Source organism: Bombina bombina, chromosome 6, assembly GCF_027579735.1.
Source record: "Bombina bombina isolate aBomBom1 chromosome 6, aBomBom1.pri, whole genome shotgun sequence".
Classification (NCBI taxonomy): Eukaryota; Metazoa; Chordata; class Amphibia; order Anura; family Bombinatoridae; genus Bombina; species Bombina bombina.
In genome coordinates, this window is record NC_069504.1 from 426,322,906 (window position 1) to 426,339,416 (window position 16,511).

The 16,511-nt window shown below is 41.9% G+C and overlaps 2 protein-coding genes across 2 annotated transcripts in view; one reads left to right on the top strand and one right to left on the bottom strand.

Annotated features, from left to right (window-relative positions):
• GNPDA1 (glucosamine-6-phosphate deaminase 1) overlaps positions 1–16,511 on the bottom strand; it is a 129,473-nt gene that overhangs the window by 16,308 nt on the left and 96,654 nt on the right. The gene's annotated exons all lie outside the window — the stretch shown is intronic.
• LOC128663033 (uncharacterized) lies at positions 3,732–7,350 on the top strand. The gene is made up of 2 exons (XM_053717166.1): positions 3,732–4,988; positions 5,055–7,350. Exons 1-2 carry the CDS (start codon positions 4,646–4,648, stop codon positions 7,337–7,339), a joined length of 2,628 nt encoding a protein of 875 aa, XP_053573141.1. The 5' UTR covers positions 3,732–4,645; the 3' UTR covers positions 7,340–7,350.

Below are 16,511 nucleotides of genomic sequence, written 5' to 3' on the forward strand. Positions count from 1 at the left end.
GACTTTAAAATATAAAATCCTGAGACGGGAAATTGATCAACATGGAAGGTATATAATACTTGAATTAGAACTAGGTTTAAAAAAATTGTTTTATGTAATGTCTATGGCCCTAATACACAGAAAAACTCCTTTTGGGAGTTTCTACAAGCCAAGTTACTAGATTATGATCAAAATATAATTCTTGGGGGCGATTTCAATCTAATAGCGTCTAGGGCTCTAGATAGGAATCGGAAAGGAAAAATGGTTCTCACCGAATGTAAAGATTCGAAAATGTTTAAAAAAATGTGTTCTAACTTGGGTTTATTAGATATTTGGAGAAACACACATCCTGATAGTAAAGAATTTACCTGCTTGTCTAAAGCACACAAATCTATGTCACGTATTGATATGTTTTTAATTCTCTTTTAATTAAACTATTTGTTAGGGGTAATATGAACCTGATGGCAGCCATCTTGTTCTTCGCAGCCATCTTGTTCCTCGCAGCCATTTTAGAATGAATACACTTTATTATACTGGGTTATTATGCAGTGAGAATTTTATGCATGTTATGAGTTTCTTTAGCTATTCGGCCTTGCCAATGTACCCTGGCCTAACGCCTAGAAGTAAGATAGCATAAGATAATGTAAACAAGAGGCTTTAGACACTCGGTTGTCTCTGCAGATGGTAGTTTGTTATGACTCTGTAAATATTGTTATGAGAAACTCATGTTCTAGCTTTTCCATGTATTCCTGCTCTGTATAACTGTGTAAAATGACGCGGTCCAAACGTGTCATCCCCTTAACCCTATGTGCTGTCTCTGTACGCTATAAGACATGATTACACTGTTCAATAAACATGAATAGCTTTGGATCATAATGCTGCGTGGTCTGAATCTGTTCAGGGAGCTCCTTATCAGATAAATCTGCATCTGCCTCTCGTGGTACCGTAGGCCCCAGGCTTTGGTCTGCGCTGACACCCCCCCGTTGGATTATACACCTTACAATTCTTGGTGTCACGATAGTGGGATTCGCAGAGGGTAAGTTATCGTGGTTTTATTACGCTGCTTTCCTTCTGTGAATCTGAACCTAAATTTAATTGTTTGTATTTTTTTAAAAAAAAGGTGTAATATATGATATAAGGTTAAAGGGGTTCCTGTGGTTGAAGCACAGGTTTGCGGAGGTTAAAGTCCTGCCGGCAGTTGTGATAACCCCTCCAGACAGGTAATCAGTCCTGTGCTGGGACACGACAGGTATTGTGAGTCCTGTCGGTGATAAGCGCGCAAGTAATATATGTATGCCAGTTGACGGGAGTTTCTTTTAAGATAAGGTCCCCCGGGCGAACTTGGCAGTGACGTGAGTAAGTCTCATGTGTGTTGAAGTTTCCCTGATTTATTCCGTTATAGAGTTTTGGTATCCACTTGAGGCTGGTGTTGCTATCTGAAGCTTTGCTTTTGCTTATTTTGCTTTGTTTATTGTGCTGTGCATAGAACATATTAAGTGATTGTGCATTTTATTATTGCTGCTGCTAATATCGCTGTGATTATTTTTGTGTAACAATGGGGTCTGCCCACAGCAAAAAATGTGATAAAAATGCTGATCAGAAATGTAATATTAAGTACAAGACTGTGCAGCGTGTACCATCCAGTGCTGGTAAAAATACTGTGCGTGTTACAAACCCTAAGCCAGTTAAAGGGGAAACTCCAAAAGACTTTGTAGCTAGAATTGCAGGACAATTTTATGTAATTCCATTTGTGGATAACATGAGTGGATGGAGTGAATCCTTGTTCCCTCAGGAGCAAAATCCGTTCCCCCGTATAGGCTCTCTCTGTGAACCGCATGTAACTATGATAAGAGGTATGTGTTTAAAGGATCCTGCTTATCAGGGACCTGAGGGCGATCCTAAATGGGATAAGAAATACATGAAGGAATGTGGAGAGGTTTGGATAAAGCTGTCTGTGTTTTGGACTGAATGCAATATCCTGCCTCCACCATATCTGGCTGTGCCCACGGCATCAGCGGCTGTGCCTATACCATCAGCCGCCGTGCCCACGGCACCGGCATTGCCCCCACCTGCCCCGACACTTCCCCCGCCTCATCCATCTGCACTGTACCCTTCGTTGTCTGTGCTTAAGAAAGCACACGGCGTTAGAGAAATAGCTGGAAGACGCAGCTGTTGCCACTTTAAGTGCTAGAAAAGGGTTAACTGGTTCTCTTCAGAGCAGTACAGATGCAGGAATGTCTGAAGGGGAGGGGGAGAGAGTGGAACGTCGGGCTCCTGGTAGTGTAAAGAAATTAGCTCTCACATTCCCTAACAGTGTGGGCAGAGAAGGGGGGTTGCAGAGTGCTGCAAAGACATCTAACACTGTGAAAGCGAAAGCTGTGAAAACTGCAGCTGTCACAGGTCCCAGTCCTATAGGGAAGCATACGAGATCACACACGCAGGGAGCAGACACTGATTTAGAGGATGATGTGAACATAGAAGCACCGTTTTTTATAATCGGGGACCAGACGATGATTCGTCCTCCCGACACAGACCGCTTGATGGATTGGGCATTAAAATGTCCTGATCCTGTAAAGCATCCGATGGGAGCAATAACTTATCTTAGACGGGTGACTAGAGATATGTGTCTGGGTGGTCCAGACTACAGGTTTTTGTTGAATGTGATCACTAAATACACAGATGTGAATTTTACTGAAGTGTGCAAGTTCCTGGATACTAAGTATGATGTTCCAGTGAATGATGATTATGTGTGGAGAGATGCGGCTGTTGTGAGTGTAATGTGGGAGGACGTTGAGAAATTCTTTAAAAGTCAGCATGGTGATCGTAAAGATATTACGAAAGCTGGTGCATGTAAGCAAAAGAAGGGTGAACAGGTGTCTGATTTTCTGAAAAGGTTTGGTGATTGTTGGCGACAGGAATGTTGTTTGGGTACGCAAGGAGAGTTGGCACAACTGTATGTGCAACACTTGTTGAATAATATGCATTCGCAAACTGCGCAATTGGTGAGACAGACAATTTCAGGTATTCATGCAATGAAAGTGGAAGAATTTGAAAAGGCTATAAGAGAGAAAGATGCAGCAGATGTTTTTCGTGTGTATAATGAGAAAGGTCAGGAGAGTATGTTTAATGCGTCAGGTAACAGGAGAGGAAGAAATCAGAATAGAGGGCAGAATAGAAGCTTTCGAGGAAGGGGAAGAGACAGATTTCAGTGGAACGGTGATAGGAGACAAGAGGCACATAACTCCACAGACAGATCTTGCTGGAATTGTGGGTCTTATGATCATTGGCAGCAGGACTGCCCACAGCCTAGAAGGGATAGAAATGATCAGTATGGTGGGAATAATAATTCCTCCCAGAATCCCAGCAACACTCCTAGATATCAGATTCCCTGGACTCAGTCTCCTTCCCAGAATCAGAATAGTACCCGCTAGGATTGCCAGCAGAAGGGACTGCTCACATGTTATACTGCTCAGTTGTCGTATCATTGGCAAGATTTACCCTTAATGTCTTTAGTTGTGCAAGGTGTCCCACATGATTTTTTGGTAGATACCGGAGCAACTAAATCTAGCATTTCTGCTAGAGAATACAATGGGCCAGTGACTAATACATGTGAAAAATCTGTTGGCATTACAGGAGTCCCAATTTCGTGTCCCAGGACGCCTCCTTTGGAGGTGTATCCAGATGACAGCCCTTCAAACAGATTTGTTTATGCTTTTCGCATAATACCCAATAGTCCTGTTAATTTGCTTGGAAGGGATTAAATGGCTAAGATGCAAATGTCTGTTAACATTGATTGCAAGGGAGGATTGCATGTTGACACTCCCTGGGATTCAGTTCCGTTGCTGTATGCAGCTGATCCTGAACCTGCCCTTACTAAACAGTTGTACCTTGATAAACTCAGTTTACAGACTCTTGAGAATGTGTTTGAGTATGCCTCACACCCTGACAAAGTTGTGACACAAGCTTTTTACAGACCTTGGATTACTGACCATGTTGAGAAAGAGATGTGGAAAGCACCAGTTAATGCAGTTGTACTTACACCAGATACAGTTTATGTGCAAACACCAGAACATTTGTGGACATGGAAATATGGCAGGAATATTGTAAAAGATCCTAAGGTTATACCTGTACAATTAGAGCCAGATGCATTCACACATGCTTCACATGTCACTAATGACATGCCAGAGGCACTTGATGAGTTAACACAGAGTTTATGGGCCACTGGATTTAATGATCCAGGTTTCATTTCATGCACACCATACAAAGCCACTCTCAAACCAGGTGCTAAACCTATATACATTAAGCAGTACCCTTTGTCTAAGGAAAAGGAACAGGGAATAGCTCCTGTAATCAAGGACCTATTGAATAAGAATGTTATTAGACGCACACTGTCACCATACAATACACCTATCAATCCTGTTCCTAAACCTGGAGGTACAGAATACAGATTTACACAAGACTTGCGAGCAGTAAATGCTCTGGTGCAGCCACTTGCACCGATAGTGCCAGATGTTAATGCTATTTTAACAGCCATCCCAAGTACTGCAACTTGCTTTACAGTCATTGATCTCTGCAGTGCATTCTTTAGCATCCCTGTGCATCCCGACACTCAACCGTTGTTTGGTTTTACGTATTTGGGAATCAATATACGTTTAATCGTTTACCAATGGGCTTTATTGATTCCCCTGCCGCGTACTCAGCTGTAGTTCGTAAGACCCTAGAATCCTGGACACCTCCTGAAGGTTCCACTTTGATACAGTATGTGGATGATTTGTTGTTGTGCAGTGTTGATGAACAGACTTGTAAAACTGACTCTCTCCATTTGCTTCAGCACTTAGGTGATGCAGGGCACAAAGTGACTTTGAGAAAAATGCAATTTTGTCTTCCACAAGTAACATACCTGGGTTTTCTTCTTTCAGCAGGCAAGAGACTGTTATCCCCTGAAAGAGTTAAGGCTCTCATGGTTATTCCTCGACCACAAACAAAGACTGCTATGTTATCTTTTCTGGGTATGGTTACTTACTGCAGGCAATGGATACCAGACTGTTCATATTATGATCATATTTTGCGTTCAGTTACAGGTCAGCATGAACCAGAACAAATCCACTGGACACAGGCTCTTGATAAGGCCTACAACACCCTCAAGCAGGCTCTCTGTTCCGCTCCAGCCCTAGGTTTACCCAACTATAACCTACCATTTCACCTGTATTGCACAGAAGGGGGAGGTACAGCAGCAGGGGTCCTTGCTCAGGAACACGGTAATGGGTACAGAGCGGTAGCTTTTAATTCAAAATTATTGCCAACGGTGGTACAGGGTATGCCAGCATGCTTAAGAGCTACAGCAGCATGCGCTATGATGGTGGAAGCGGCACAAACATTGGTACTGTCACATTCTCTGATATTGCATACATCACATCAAGTCTTGCAAGTGTTAAATAATCTCACTACACAGCACATGACTGCACAGAGAAGGTCAGGCTATGAAACAATTCTCACATCCACTGCAAACCTCACTATCAAATACATTGCACCCACGGGAGGCCCAGCACCTTTATTACATGCATTGATTTCTAAATGTCCTTTAGAACACCCTGAGGCCCACAATTGCATAGACACTGTACACACAGAGACGTCACCACGTCTTGACTTGCAAACAACTCCACTAGAGGAGGGAGAAGTTGTTTTTGTTGATGGGTCATGTTCTAAACCTGCTGATGGTGTTTATCTTACAGGCTTTGCTGTGGTACAGTTACCCGACACAGTGGTTACTGCTGGTTCTCTGCCTTTTGTGTCAGCCCAAGCAGCTGAATTGGTAGCCCTAGCTCAGGCATGTAGAGCGTTTGCGATGAAAGATGTGACCATTTACACTGACTCAAGGTATGCGTTTGGAGTTGTGCATGATTTTGGAGTGATTTGGCAGAACAGAGGTTTTGTTGCAGCTGATGGTAAGAGTATCTCACATTCTACACTGGTACAGGAACTCTTAGATGCAATTAAATTACCACATAAGCTAGCAATTGTTAAATGTAAAGGCCACAGTACTGACTCCACTGACGTTAGACTTGGCAATGATTTTGCAGACACCATTGCTAAGGAGGCTGCGTTTCGGGGTCCACCGCACCCTGACTATCTCAGCACTACTACACAGGAACAGTTACACATGGTAATGATTCCTGCCTTAGCATCTGATGTGGATGTGGCGCACCTACAGTTTGGCGCAACTGAAACTGATTTACAGACTTGGATCTCTGCTGGTCTGACCAAAGGCCAAGATGGCCTGTGGTCAGACGAGGAGGGGAGAGTAGGGATACCACAAATTGCCGCACCTTTGTTTATTAGTCATTTTCATGGTTTTGGCCACATAAGTAAACAACAGACCAAGAATCTGATGACATCCAAGTATGTCATTAAAGATCTGTTGCGCATGATTGATAGAAAACTGGACAGATGTCTAACTTGTGCCAGAAATAATCCTGGAGGCCTTGTACATGGTAAACTTGAGCATTTACCACCCCCTGATGGTCCTATGCAGGTATTGCAAATTGATTTCACACACATGCCCACTGCGCGAGGTGGATACAAGTATCTTTTAGTCATTGTTGATCAATTCAGTAAGTGGGTTGAGGCCTTTCCAACCACTCAAGAGAATGCACGTACTGTAGCAAAGATATTGTGCAAGGAAATTATTCCTCGTTTTGGTTGTCCATTACAGATAAACAGTGACAGAGGTACTCCTTTCACTTCACAGATTACACAAATGATTTGTACTATGTTGTCCATTGACTGGAAGTTTCATATTCCTTATCACCCACAGTCATCAGGACAGGTAGAGCGCATGAATAGAACCATTAAAGATAAGTTCAGGAAGGGAACTGGTGGTACATTTACTAATTGGCTTGAACATTTACCTGCAGTATTGGCAGAAATCAGAATGACCCCTAGCACCACTACGGGTTATTCACCTTTTGAAATTCTGATGGGCAGACCTTTTCCAACCCCATGGTGTAAACAAAAAGGTTCTCCTGTGGTAAGGGGAGATATCAATGTTGTAAGGGAAGAATATGTAACTAATCTGATTGAAACATTGAATGGCATCTATGGTGATGTTTCTTCTACTCTTCCTCAGCCTACAGGTATCCCGACACACCCGTTCAAGCCTGGAGATACTGTCTTGGTGAAGCAGCTCCACAAGAATAAGTCGCTGGATCCTCCTTTTGGCCTTCCAACTACAGTGATCGCTGTGACGAGAACCGCTGTCCTTACAGAGGAAGCTCCAGTATGGATCCACGCGAACCGGATCAAGATGGCCCCAGACTACGTCAACCCTGGCCGCTCCATGATTCCATCGAGTATCGAATAGTGTGGTACCTCCTGCCAGCAGTGTTCTTCGCATCCGTGATTGTCATCCTGGTCCTAATCTTCAATCCTGGTGCGCCCCTGCACAAACTCAGGCCATTCCCTAGTCCTGGTGCGCCCCGGCACAATGATAATAAAAGTGTAATTGACAATGTCACTAATCCCTTATCCATCCCTCTCACCCGTGATGTCAGAGAGTTGCATATGTCGGCATGGGAAACTGACAATGCTTTTGTTAAAGCTGCCACGAACTTATACAAAGTGACTAATCAGACTGATTCTTGTTGGGTTTGTGGCTATGTCCCTCATGGGGGGAAATGGGGTTATCCATTTGTGGGTTTTCCTATTACCGCACACAATTTGACACAAATGATAAATGATGATACTATGTGGAATTTTACACCAATAGTTAACACTGATAAAGGTTTTGAAAAGGATAGGGTACACTTAGTCAATTGTGTAAACCATGGTGTTATTATGTCCCATAATCTTAATGGTACTAGTTTTCACCCCAGTACACTTAGTCAAATGCCTATTACTGTTGCCTTAATCTACAATGCAGCCACACCAGTTAATGCTACACTGTTAAATATATGGGATGGATCTTATCTTTCTTTTGAGTATATTTGTAATTTTACTGCTAAGTACACTGAACCACACAACACAATTCGTAATTGGTTCTGGCGTTACAACAGAAATATAGGTAAACAGACAGGTGCTTCTCCAGAAGCTAAGAGGAAAAGATTTCCCTCATGTCCTTCAGTTACTAAGTTACCTTATGGTTATTATTGGCTTTGTGAAAGATGGGCAGTTAAAATTATACCATGTAGCCATCTCTCACCTTGTTATTTGGGTTACATATTCCCAGCATTAAGTATTCATGACACACTCCCTAATGCTAAACTGCGAACACGTAGAGCTTCTGATTTTACAGTTAAGACTAGTACTGCTGAGATAGCTACTGCATCTTGGTTTCCTACTGCAGCTGTCATGCGATTATATTATAAGCTTAATTTGTTTGCTACACTGGTAGATGCAGCTTTTAATTCTACTGCAGACGCCATAGAGTCCTTGACTATGCAACAAGAGCAGATCGCTCAGACTGCTCTCCAGAATCGTATAGCTTTAGATTATTTGCTAGCAGCAGAAGGAGGAGTATGTAAGCGCATAGGTTCTTCTTGCTGTGTTTTTATCTGGAACAACACTGGTAGAATACACCATGATCTTGACACTTTGCATGACATTCAATCACACATACGTAAGCAGCCAACAGGTCTCTTTGATGGTATAGATTGGACCTTTGGTCTGAGTTCCTGGCTAGGAGCTCTTGGTATGAAAATTTTAATGGGTTTTGCATTTCTTCTTTTTCTGTTTCTTGCTTTCTTTTTCATATATAAGCTTACTGTGTGTTTGATTAATAAGCTTACCAGTACTCATGCTAACCCTCATCATTCCTTTTTCCATAATGTCACCGCTCAGCCATCTCGCTATAAGGTTCTTTATATTCGTTAGGTTGTTTTAGTTTTTATGTTATTCTGTTAGAATAAAAGGGTGGTATGTTAGGGGTAATATGAACCTGATGGCAGCCATCTTGTTCTTCGCAGCCATCTTGTTCCTCGCAGCCATTTTAGAATGAATACACTTTATTATACTGGGTTATTATGCAGTGAGAATTTTATGCATGTTATGAGTTTCTTTAGCTATTCAGCCTTGCCAATGTACCCTGGCCTAACGCCTAGAAGTAAGATAGCATAAGATAATGTAAACAAGAGGCTTTAGACACTCGGTTGTCTCTGCAGATGGTAGTTTGTTATGACTCTGTAAATATTGTTATGAGAAACTCATGTTCTAGCTTTTCCATGTATTCCTGCTCTGTATAACTGTGTAAAATGACGCGGTCCAAACGTGTCATCCCCTTAACCCTATGTGCTGTCTCTGTACGCTATAAGACATGATTACACTGTTCAATAAACATGAATAGCTTTGGATCATAATGCTGCGTGGTCTGAATCTGTTCAGGGAGCTCCTTATCAGATAAATCTGCATCTGCCTCTCGTGGTACCGTAGGCCCCAGGCTTTGGTCTGCGCTGACACCCCCCCGTTGGATTATACACCTTACACTATTCTCCTTAACAAAAAAAGCAGAAATCACGCCAATTACAATCTCAGACCATGCCCCAATTATATTATCTATGATACTTATGAAGCCAAAAGCGTCTAACAACAGTTTTTTCTTTCCTTTATATTTATACAATAATTTAAAATTTCGTAGATTTTTGTGTGATAAATGGAATGTGTATTATAAAAGCAATAAAGACTCAGTATCGAACATTGAAATTATTTGGCATGCTTTTAAAGCAGTAATAAGAGGAGAGATCCTTGCATACACAATAAAATTAAAAAGGAAAAACGATTCCTATAGGATTCAACTCACTTACCAGATAATTAATAAATATCAAAAATATATTACGGATAGTAGTGATAGTAACTGGCGCGAGTACCTAGAGGTTAAAAAGCAAAGAGATAATTGGCATATCTTAAAAGAATCACAGAGTGAGTTAAAGGGACAGTCTAGTCCAAAAAAAACGTTCATGATTCAGATAGGGCATGTAATTTTAAACAATTTTCCAATTTACTTTTATCACCAATTTTTCTTTGTTCTCTTGGTATTCTAAGTTGAAAGCTTAACTTAGGAGGTTCATATGCTAATTTCTTAGACCTTGAAGGCCGCCTCTTAAGAATGCATTTTAACAGGTTTTTCACCACTAGAGGGTGTTAGTTCATGTTTTTCATATAGATAACACTGTGCTGGTGCACGTGAAGCTACCTGGGAGCCATCACTGATTGGCTAAACTGCAAGTCTGTCAAAAGAACATATACACTGAATACACTTTATTATACTGGGTTATTATGCAGTGAGAATTTTATGCATGTTATGAGTTTCTTTAGCTATTCGGCCTTGCCAATGTACCCTGGCCTAACGCCTAGAAGGGGCAGTCTGCAGAGGCTTAGATACAAGATAATCACAGAGGTTAAAAATATATAAATATAACTGTGTTGGTTATGCAAAACTAGGGAATAGGTAAACAAGGGATTATCTATCTTTTAAAACAATAACAATTCGGGTGTAGACTGTCCCTTTAAGGAGAAACAGCCAATATATGCAACACGGGAATAAAAGGTAAGTTTTTGGCTAGATTAGTCAATACACGTAAAGCAAATAGTACTATAGCCAGTATTAAAACTAAACATAAAACACATACACTTCCCCAAGATATCATAGATGTATTCTCACAGTATTTTAAACAGTTATATCAAGATCACACAATAGATGGAATACGATTAAACTCCCTCAGATAGCGAAAGAACACCTTGATTTTCTAAACTCTTTAATAACTGAAGAAGAGATTTAAAAACATCTATAAATAGGTTAAAACTTAATAAGTCTCCAGGGCCGGATCATCTTCCAGGAGAATTGTATAAAATTCTTATTGATGAAATTACCCCTATACTTTCCAAAGTCTATAATCGTTTTTTTTTTTTGGAAAATAAAGCACCTCTAAGTCAATTTATGGAATCCAAAATAATTCTAATTCTCAAACCAGGTAAAGATAAAGAATCAATGGACTCATACAGGCCAATCTCTTTACTAAACGTTGATTACACATTACTCACATATATTTTAGCTAATAGACTTCAAACATTGGTAGGAAAGCTAGTCCATTCAGATCAAACAGGTTTTATCAAAGGTAGGACACTCATAAATAATCTTAGGAAAGTAGAGTTAGCAATCAACTACTGTGAATTAAAAAAAGAAAGGGAAGAAGAGTTAACAGAGGATGCGGCGATCATTTCGATAGACACGCACAAAGCGTTTGATTCGCTATTGTGGGATCATATGTTTACAACTATCAATAATTTTGGTATACATGGCAAATTCTATCAGACTATCGCCCTGCTTTATTCTAACCCAGAGGCGACTCTGTTAATTTTTTAATATCTGATAAATTTACCCTGCATAGGGGGACAAGACAAGGCTGCCCACTGTCTCCTCTTCTCTTTAATCTGGCTTTAGAGCCGTTGGCAATATATTTTAGGCAAAACTTGAAAAACAGAATTTATGCTTACCTGATAAATTACTTTCTCCAACGGTGTGTCCGGTCCACGGCGTCATCCTTACTTGTGGGATATTCTCTTCCCCAACAGGAAATGGCAAAGAGCCCAGCAAAGCTGGTCACATGATCCCTCCTAGGCTCCGCCTACCCCAGTCATTCGACCGACGTAAAGGAGGAATATGCATAGGAGAAATCATATGATACCGTGGTGACTGTAGTTAGAGAAAATAATTCATCAGACCTGATTAAAAAAACCAGGGCGGGCCGTGGACTGGACACACCGTTGGAGAAAGTAATTTATCAGGTAAGCATAAATTCTGTTTTCTCCAACATAGGTGTGTCCGGTCCACGGCGTCATCCTTACTTGTGGGAACCAATACCAAAGCTTTAGGACACGGATGATGGGAGGGAGCAAATCAGGTCACCTAGATGGAAGGCACCACGGCTTGCAAAACCTTTCTCCCAAAAATAGCCTCAGAAGAAGCAAAAGTATCAAATTTGTAAAATTTGGTAAAAGTGTGCAGTGAAGACCAAGTCGCTGCCTTACATATCTGATCAACAGAAGCCTCGTTCTTGAAGGCCCATGTGGAAGCCACAGCCCTAGTGGAGTGAGCTGTGATTCTTTCAGGAGGCTGTCGTCCGGCAGTCTCATAAGCCAAACGGATGATGCTTTTAAGCCAAAAGGAGAGAGAGGTAGAAGTTGCTTTTTGACCTCTCCTTTTACCAGAATAAACAACAAACAAAGAAGATGTTTGTCTGAAATCCTTTGTAGCCTCTAAATAGAATTTTAGAGCACGAACTACATCCAAATTGTGTAACAAACGTTCCTTCTTTGAAACTGGACTCGGACACAAAGAAGGCACAACTATCTCCTGGTTAATGTTTTTGTTAGAAACAACTTTCGGAAGAAAACCAGGTTTAGTACGCAAAACCACCTTATCTGCATGGAACACCAGATAAGGAGGAGAACACTGCAGAGCAGATAACTCTGAAACTCTTCTAGCAGAAGAAATTGCAACCAAAAACAAAACTTTCCAAGATAGTAACTTAATATCTACGGAATGTAAGGGTTCAAACGGAACCCCTTGAAGAACTGAAAGAACTAAATTGAGACTCCAAGGAGGAGTCAAAGGTTTGTAAACAGGCTTGATTCTAACCAGAGCCTGAACAAAAGCTTGAACATCTGGCACAGCTGACAGTTTTTTGTGAAGTAAAACAGATAAAGCAGAAATCTGTCCCTTCAAAGAACTTGCAGATAATCCTTTCTCCAAACCCTCCTGTAGAAAGGATAGAATCTTCGGAATTTTTATCTTGTTCCATGGGAATCCTTTAGATTCACACCAACAAATATACTTTTTCCATATTTTATGGTAAATTTTCCTAGTTACAGGCTTTCTAGCCTGAACAAGAGTATCAATGACAGAATCTGAAAACCCACGCTTTGATAAAATCAAGCGTTCAATCTCCAAGCAGTCAGTTGGAGTGAAGCCAGATTCGGATGTTCGAATGGACCTTGAACAAGAAGGTCCTGTCTCAAAGGTAGCTTCCATGGTGGAGCCGATGACATATTCACCAGGTCTGCATACCAAGTTCTGCGTGGCCACGCAGGAGCTATCAAGATCACCGAAGCCCTCTCCTGATTGATCCTGGCTACCAGCCTGGGAATGAGAGGGAACGGTGGGAATACATAAGCTAGGTTGAAGGTCCAAGGCGCTATCAGTGCATCTACTAGAGTCGCCCTGGGATCCCTGGATCTGGACCCGTAGCAAGGAACCTTGAAGTTCTGACGAGACGCCATCAGGTCCATGTCTAGAATGCCCCATAATTGAGTTATTTGGGCAAAGATTTCCGGATGGAGTTCCCACTCCCCCGGATGGAAAGTCTGACGACTCAGAAAATCCGCTTCCCAATTTTCCACTCCTGGGATGTGGATTGCAGACAAGTGGCAGGAGAGATTCTCCGCCCATTGAATTATTTTGGTCACTTCCTCCATCGCCAGGGAACTCCTTGTTCCCCCCTGATGGTTGATATATGCAACAGTCGTCATGTTGTCTGATTGAAACCTTATGAATTTGGCCTTTGCTAGTTGAGGCCAAGCTTTGAGAGCATTGAATATCGCTCGCAGTTCCAGAATGTTTATCGGGAGAAGAGATTCTTCCCGGGACCATAGCCCCTGAGCTTTCAGGGGTTCCCAGACCGCGCCCCAGCCCAGCAGACTGGCGTCGGTCGTGACAATGACCCACTCTCGTCTGCGGAAGCTCATTCCCTGTGACAGGTTGTCCAGGTTCAGCCACCAACGGAGTGAATCTCTGGTTCTTTGATCTACTTGGATCGTCGGAGACAAGTCCGTATAATCCCCATTCCATTGTCTGAGCATGCACAGTTGTAATGGTCTTAGATGAATTCGTGCAAAAGGAACTATGTCCATTGCCGCAACCATCAAACCTATTACTTCCATGCACTGCGCTATGGAAGGAAGAAGAACAGAATGAAGTACTTGACAAGAGCTTAGAAGTTTTGATTTTCTGGCCTCTGTCAGAAAAATCTTCATTTCTAAGGAGTCTATTATTGTTCCCAAGAAGGGAACACTTGTTGACGGGGACAGAGAACTTTTTTCTATGTTCACTTTCCACCCGTGAGATCTGAGAAAGGCTAGGACAATGTCCGTATGAGCCTTTGCTTTTGACAGAGACGACGCTTGAATCAGTATGTCGTCCAAGTAAGGTACTACTGCAATGCCCCTTGGTCTTAGCACCGCTAGAAGGGACCCTAGTACCTTTGTGAAAATCCTTGGAGCAGTGGCTAATCCGAATGGAAGTGCCACAAACTGGTAATGCTTGTCCAGAAAGGCGAACCTTAGGAACCGATGATGTTCCTTGTGGATAGGAATATGTAGATACGCATCCTTTAAATCCACCGTGGTCATGAATTGACCTTCCTGGATGGTAGGAAGAATTGTTCGAATGGTTTCCATCTTGAACGATGGAACCCTGAGAAATTTGTTTAGAATCTTGAGATCTAAAATTGGTCTGAATGTTCCTTCTTTTTTGGGAACTATGAACAGATTGGAGTAAAACCCCATCCCTTGTTCTTCTAATGGAACAGGATGAATCACTCCCATTCTTAACAGGTCTTCTACACAATGTAAGAATGCCTGTCTTTTTATTTGGTTTGAAGACAATTGACCTGTGGAACCTCCCCCTTGGGGGTAGTTCCTTGAATTCCAGGAGATAACCTTGAGAAACTATTTCTAGCGCCCAAGGATCCTGAACATCTCTTGCCCAAGCCTGAGCAAAGAGAGAGAGTCTGCCCCCCACCAGATCCGGTCCCGGATCGGGGGCCAACACTTCATGCTGTTTTAGTAGCAGTGGCAGGTTTCTTGGCCTGCTTACCCTTGTTCCAGCCTTGCATCGGTCTCCAGGCTGGTTTGGTTTGAGAACTATTACCCTCTTGCTTAGAGGGTGTAAAATTTGAGGCTGGTCCGTTTCTGCGAAAGGGACGAAAATTTGGCTTATTTTTAGCCTTAAAAGACCTATCCTGAGGAAGGGCGTGGCCCTTTCCCCCAGTGATGTCTGAAATAATCTCTTTCAAGTCAGGGCCAAACAGCGTTTTACCTTTGAAAGGGATGTTAAGTAATTTGTTCTTGGAGGACACATCCGCTGACCAAGACTTTAGCCAAAGCGATCTGCGCGCCACAATAGCAAAACCTGAATTTTTCGCCGCTAATCTAGCTAATTGCAAAGTGGCGTCTAAGATAAAAGAGTTAGCCAATTTAAGTGCTTGAACCCTGTCCATAACCTCCTCATACGAAGAGTCTTTATTGAGCGACTTTTCTAGTTCTTCGAACCAGAAACACGCTGCTGTAGTGACAGGAACAATGCATGAAATTGGTTGTAGAAGGTAACCTTGCTGAACAAACATCTTTTTAAGCAAACCCTCTAATTTTTTATCCATAGGATCTTTGAAAGCACAACTATCTTCTATAGGGATAGTAGTGCGTTTGTTTAGAGTAGAAACCGCCCCCTCGACCTTGGGGACTGTCTGCCATAAGTCCTTTCTGGGGTCGACCATAGGAAATTATTTTTTAAATATAGGGGGAGGAACAAAAGGTATGCCGGGCCTATCCCATTCCTTATTTACAATGTCCGCCACCCGCTTGGGTATAGGAAAAGCATCGGGGGGCACCGGGACCTCTAGGAACTTGTCCATCTTACATAATTTCTCTGGAATGACCAAATTGTCACAATCATCCAGAGTAGATAACACCTCCTTAAGCAGAGCGCGGAGATGTTCCAATTTAAATTTAAAAATAATAACATCAGGTTCAGCTTGTTGAGAAATTTTTCCTGAATCTGAAATTTCTCCCTCAGACAAAACCTCCCTCCTGGCCCCTTCAGATTGGTGTGAGGGTATGTCAGAACCATTATCATCAGCGTCCTCATGCTCTTCAGTATCTAAAACAGAGCAATCGCGCTTTCTCTGATAAGTAGGCATTTTGGACAAAATGTTTTTAATAGAATTATCCATTACAGCCGTTAATTGTTGCATAGTAAGAAGGATTGGCGCACTAGATGTACTAGGGGCCTCTTGTGTGGGCAAGACTGGTGTAGACACAGAAGGGGATGATGCAGTACCATGATTACTGCCCTCGCTTGAGGAATCATTTTGGGCAACATCATTATCAGTGGCATCATTGTCCCTGCTTTGTCTGGACACTATGTCACATTCATCACATATATTTAAATGGGGAGGAACCTTGGCTTCCAAACATACAGAACATCGTCTATCTGATGGTTCAGACATGTTAACAGGCATAAACTTGATAACAAAGCACAAAAAACGTTTTAAAATAAAACCGTTACAGTCACTTTAAATGTTAAACTGAACACACTTTATTACTGAAAATGTGAAAAAGTATGAAGGAATTGTTCAAAATTCACCAAAATTTCACCACAGTGTCTTAAAGCCTTAAAAGTATTGCACACCAAATTTGAAAGCTTTAACTCTTAAAATTTTTACATTTAACCCCTATACAGTCCCTGGTATCTGCTTTGCTGAGAC

Bases quoted from the DNA above. Each gene is read 5' to 3' on its own strand.
- LOC128663033 (XM_053717166.1), top strand. From the start codon at position 4,646: ATGGGCTTTATTGATTCCCCTGCCGCGTACTCAGCTGTAGTTCGTAAG. The intron at 4,989-5,054 runs GTATGGTTACTT...TTTTGCGTTCAG, and splicing joins TGCTATGTTATCTTTTCTGG to TTACAGGTCAGCATGAACCA.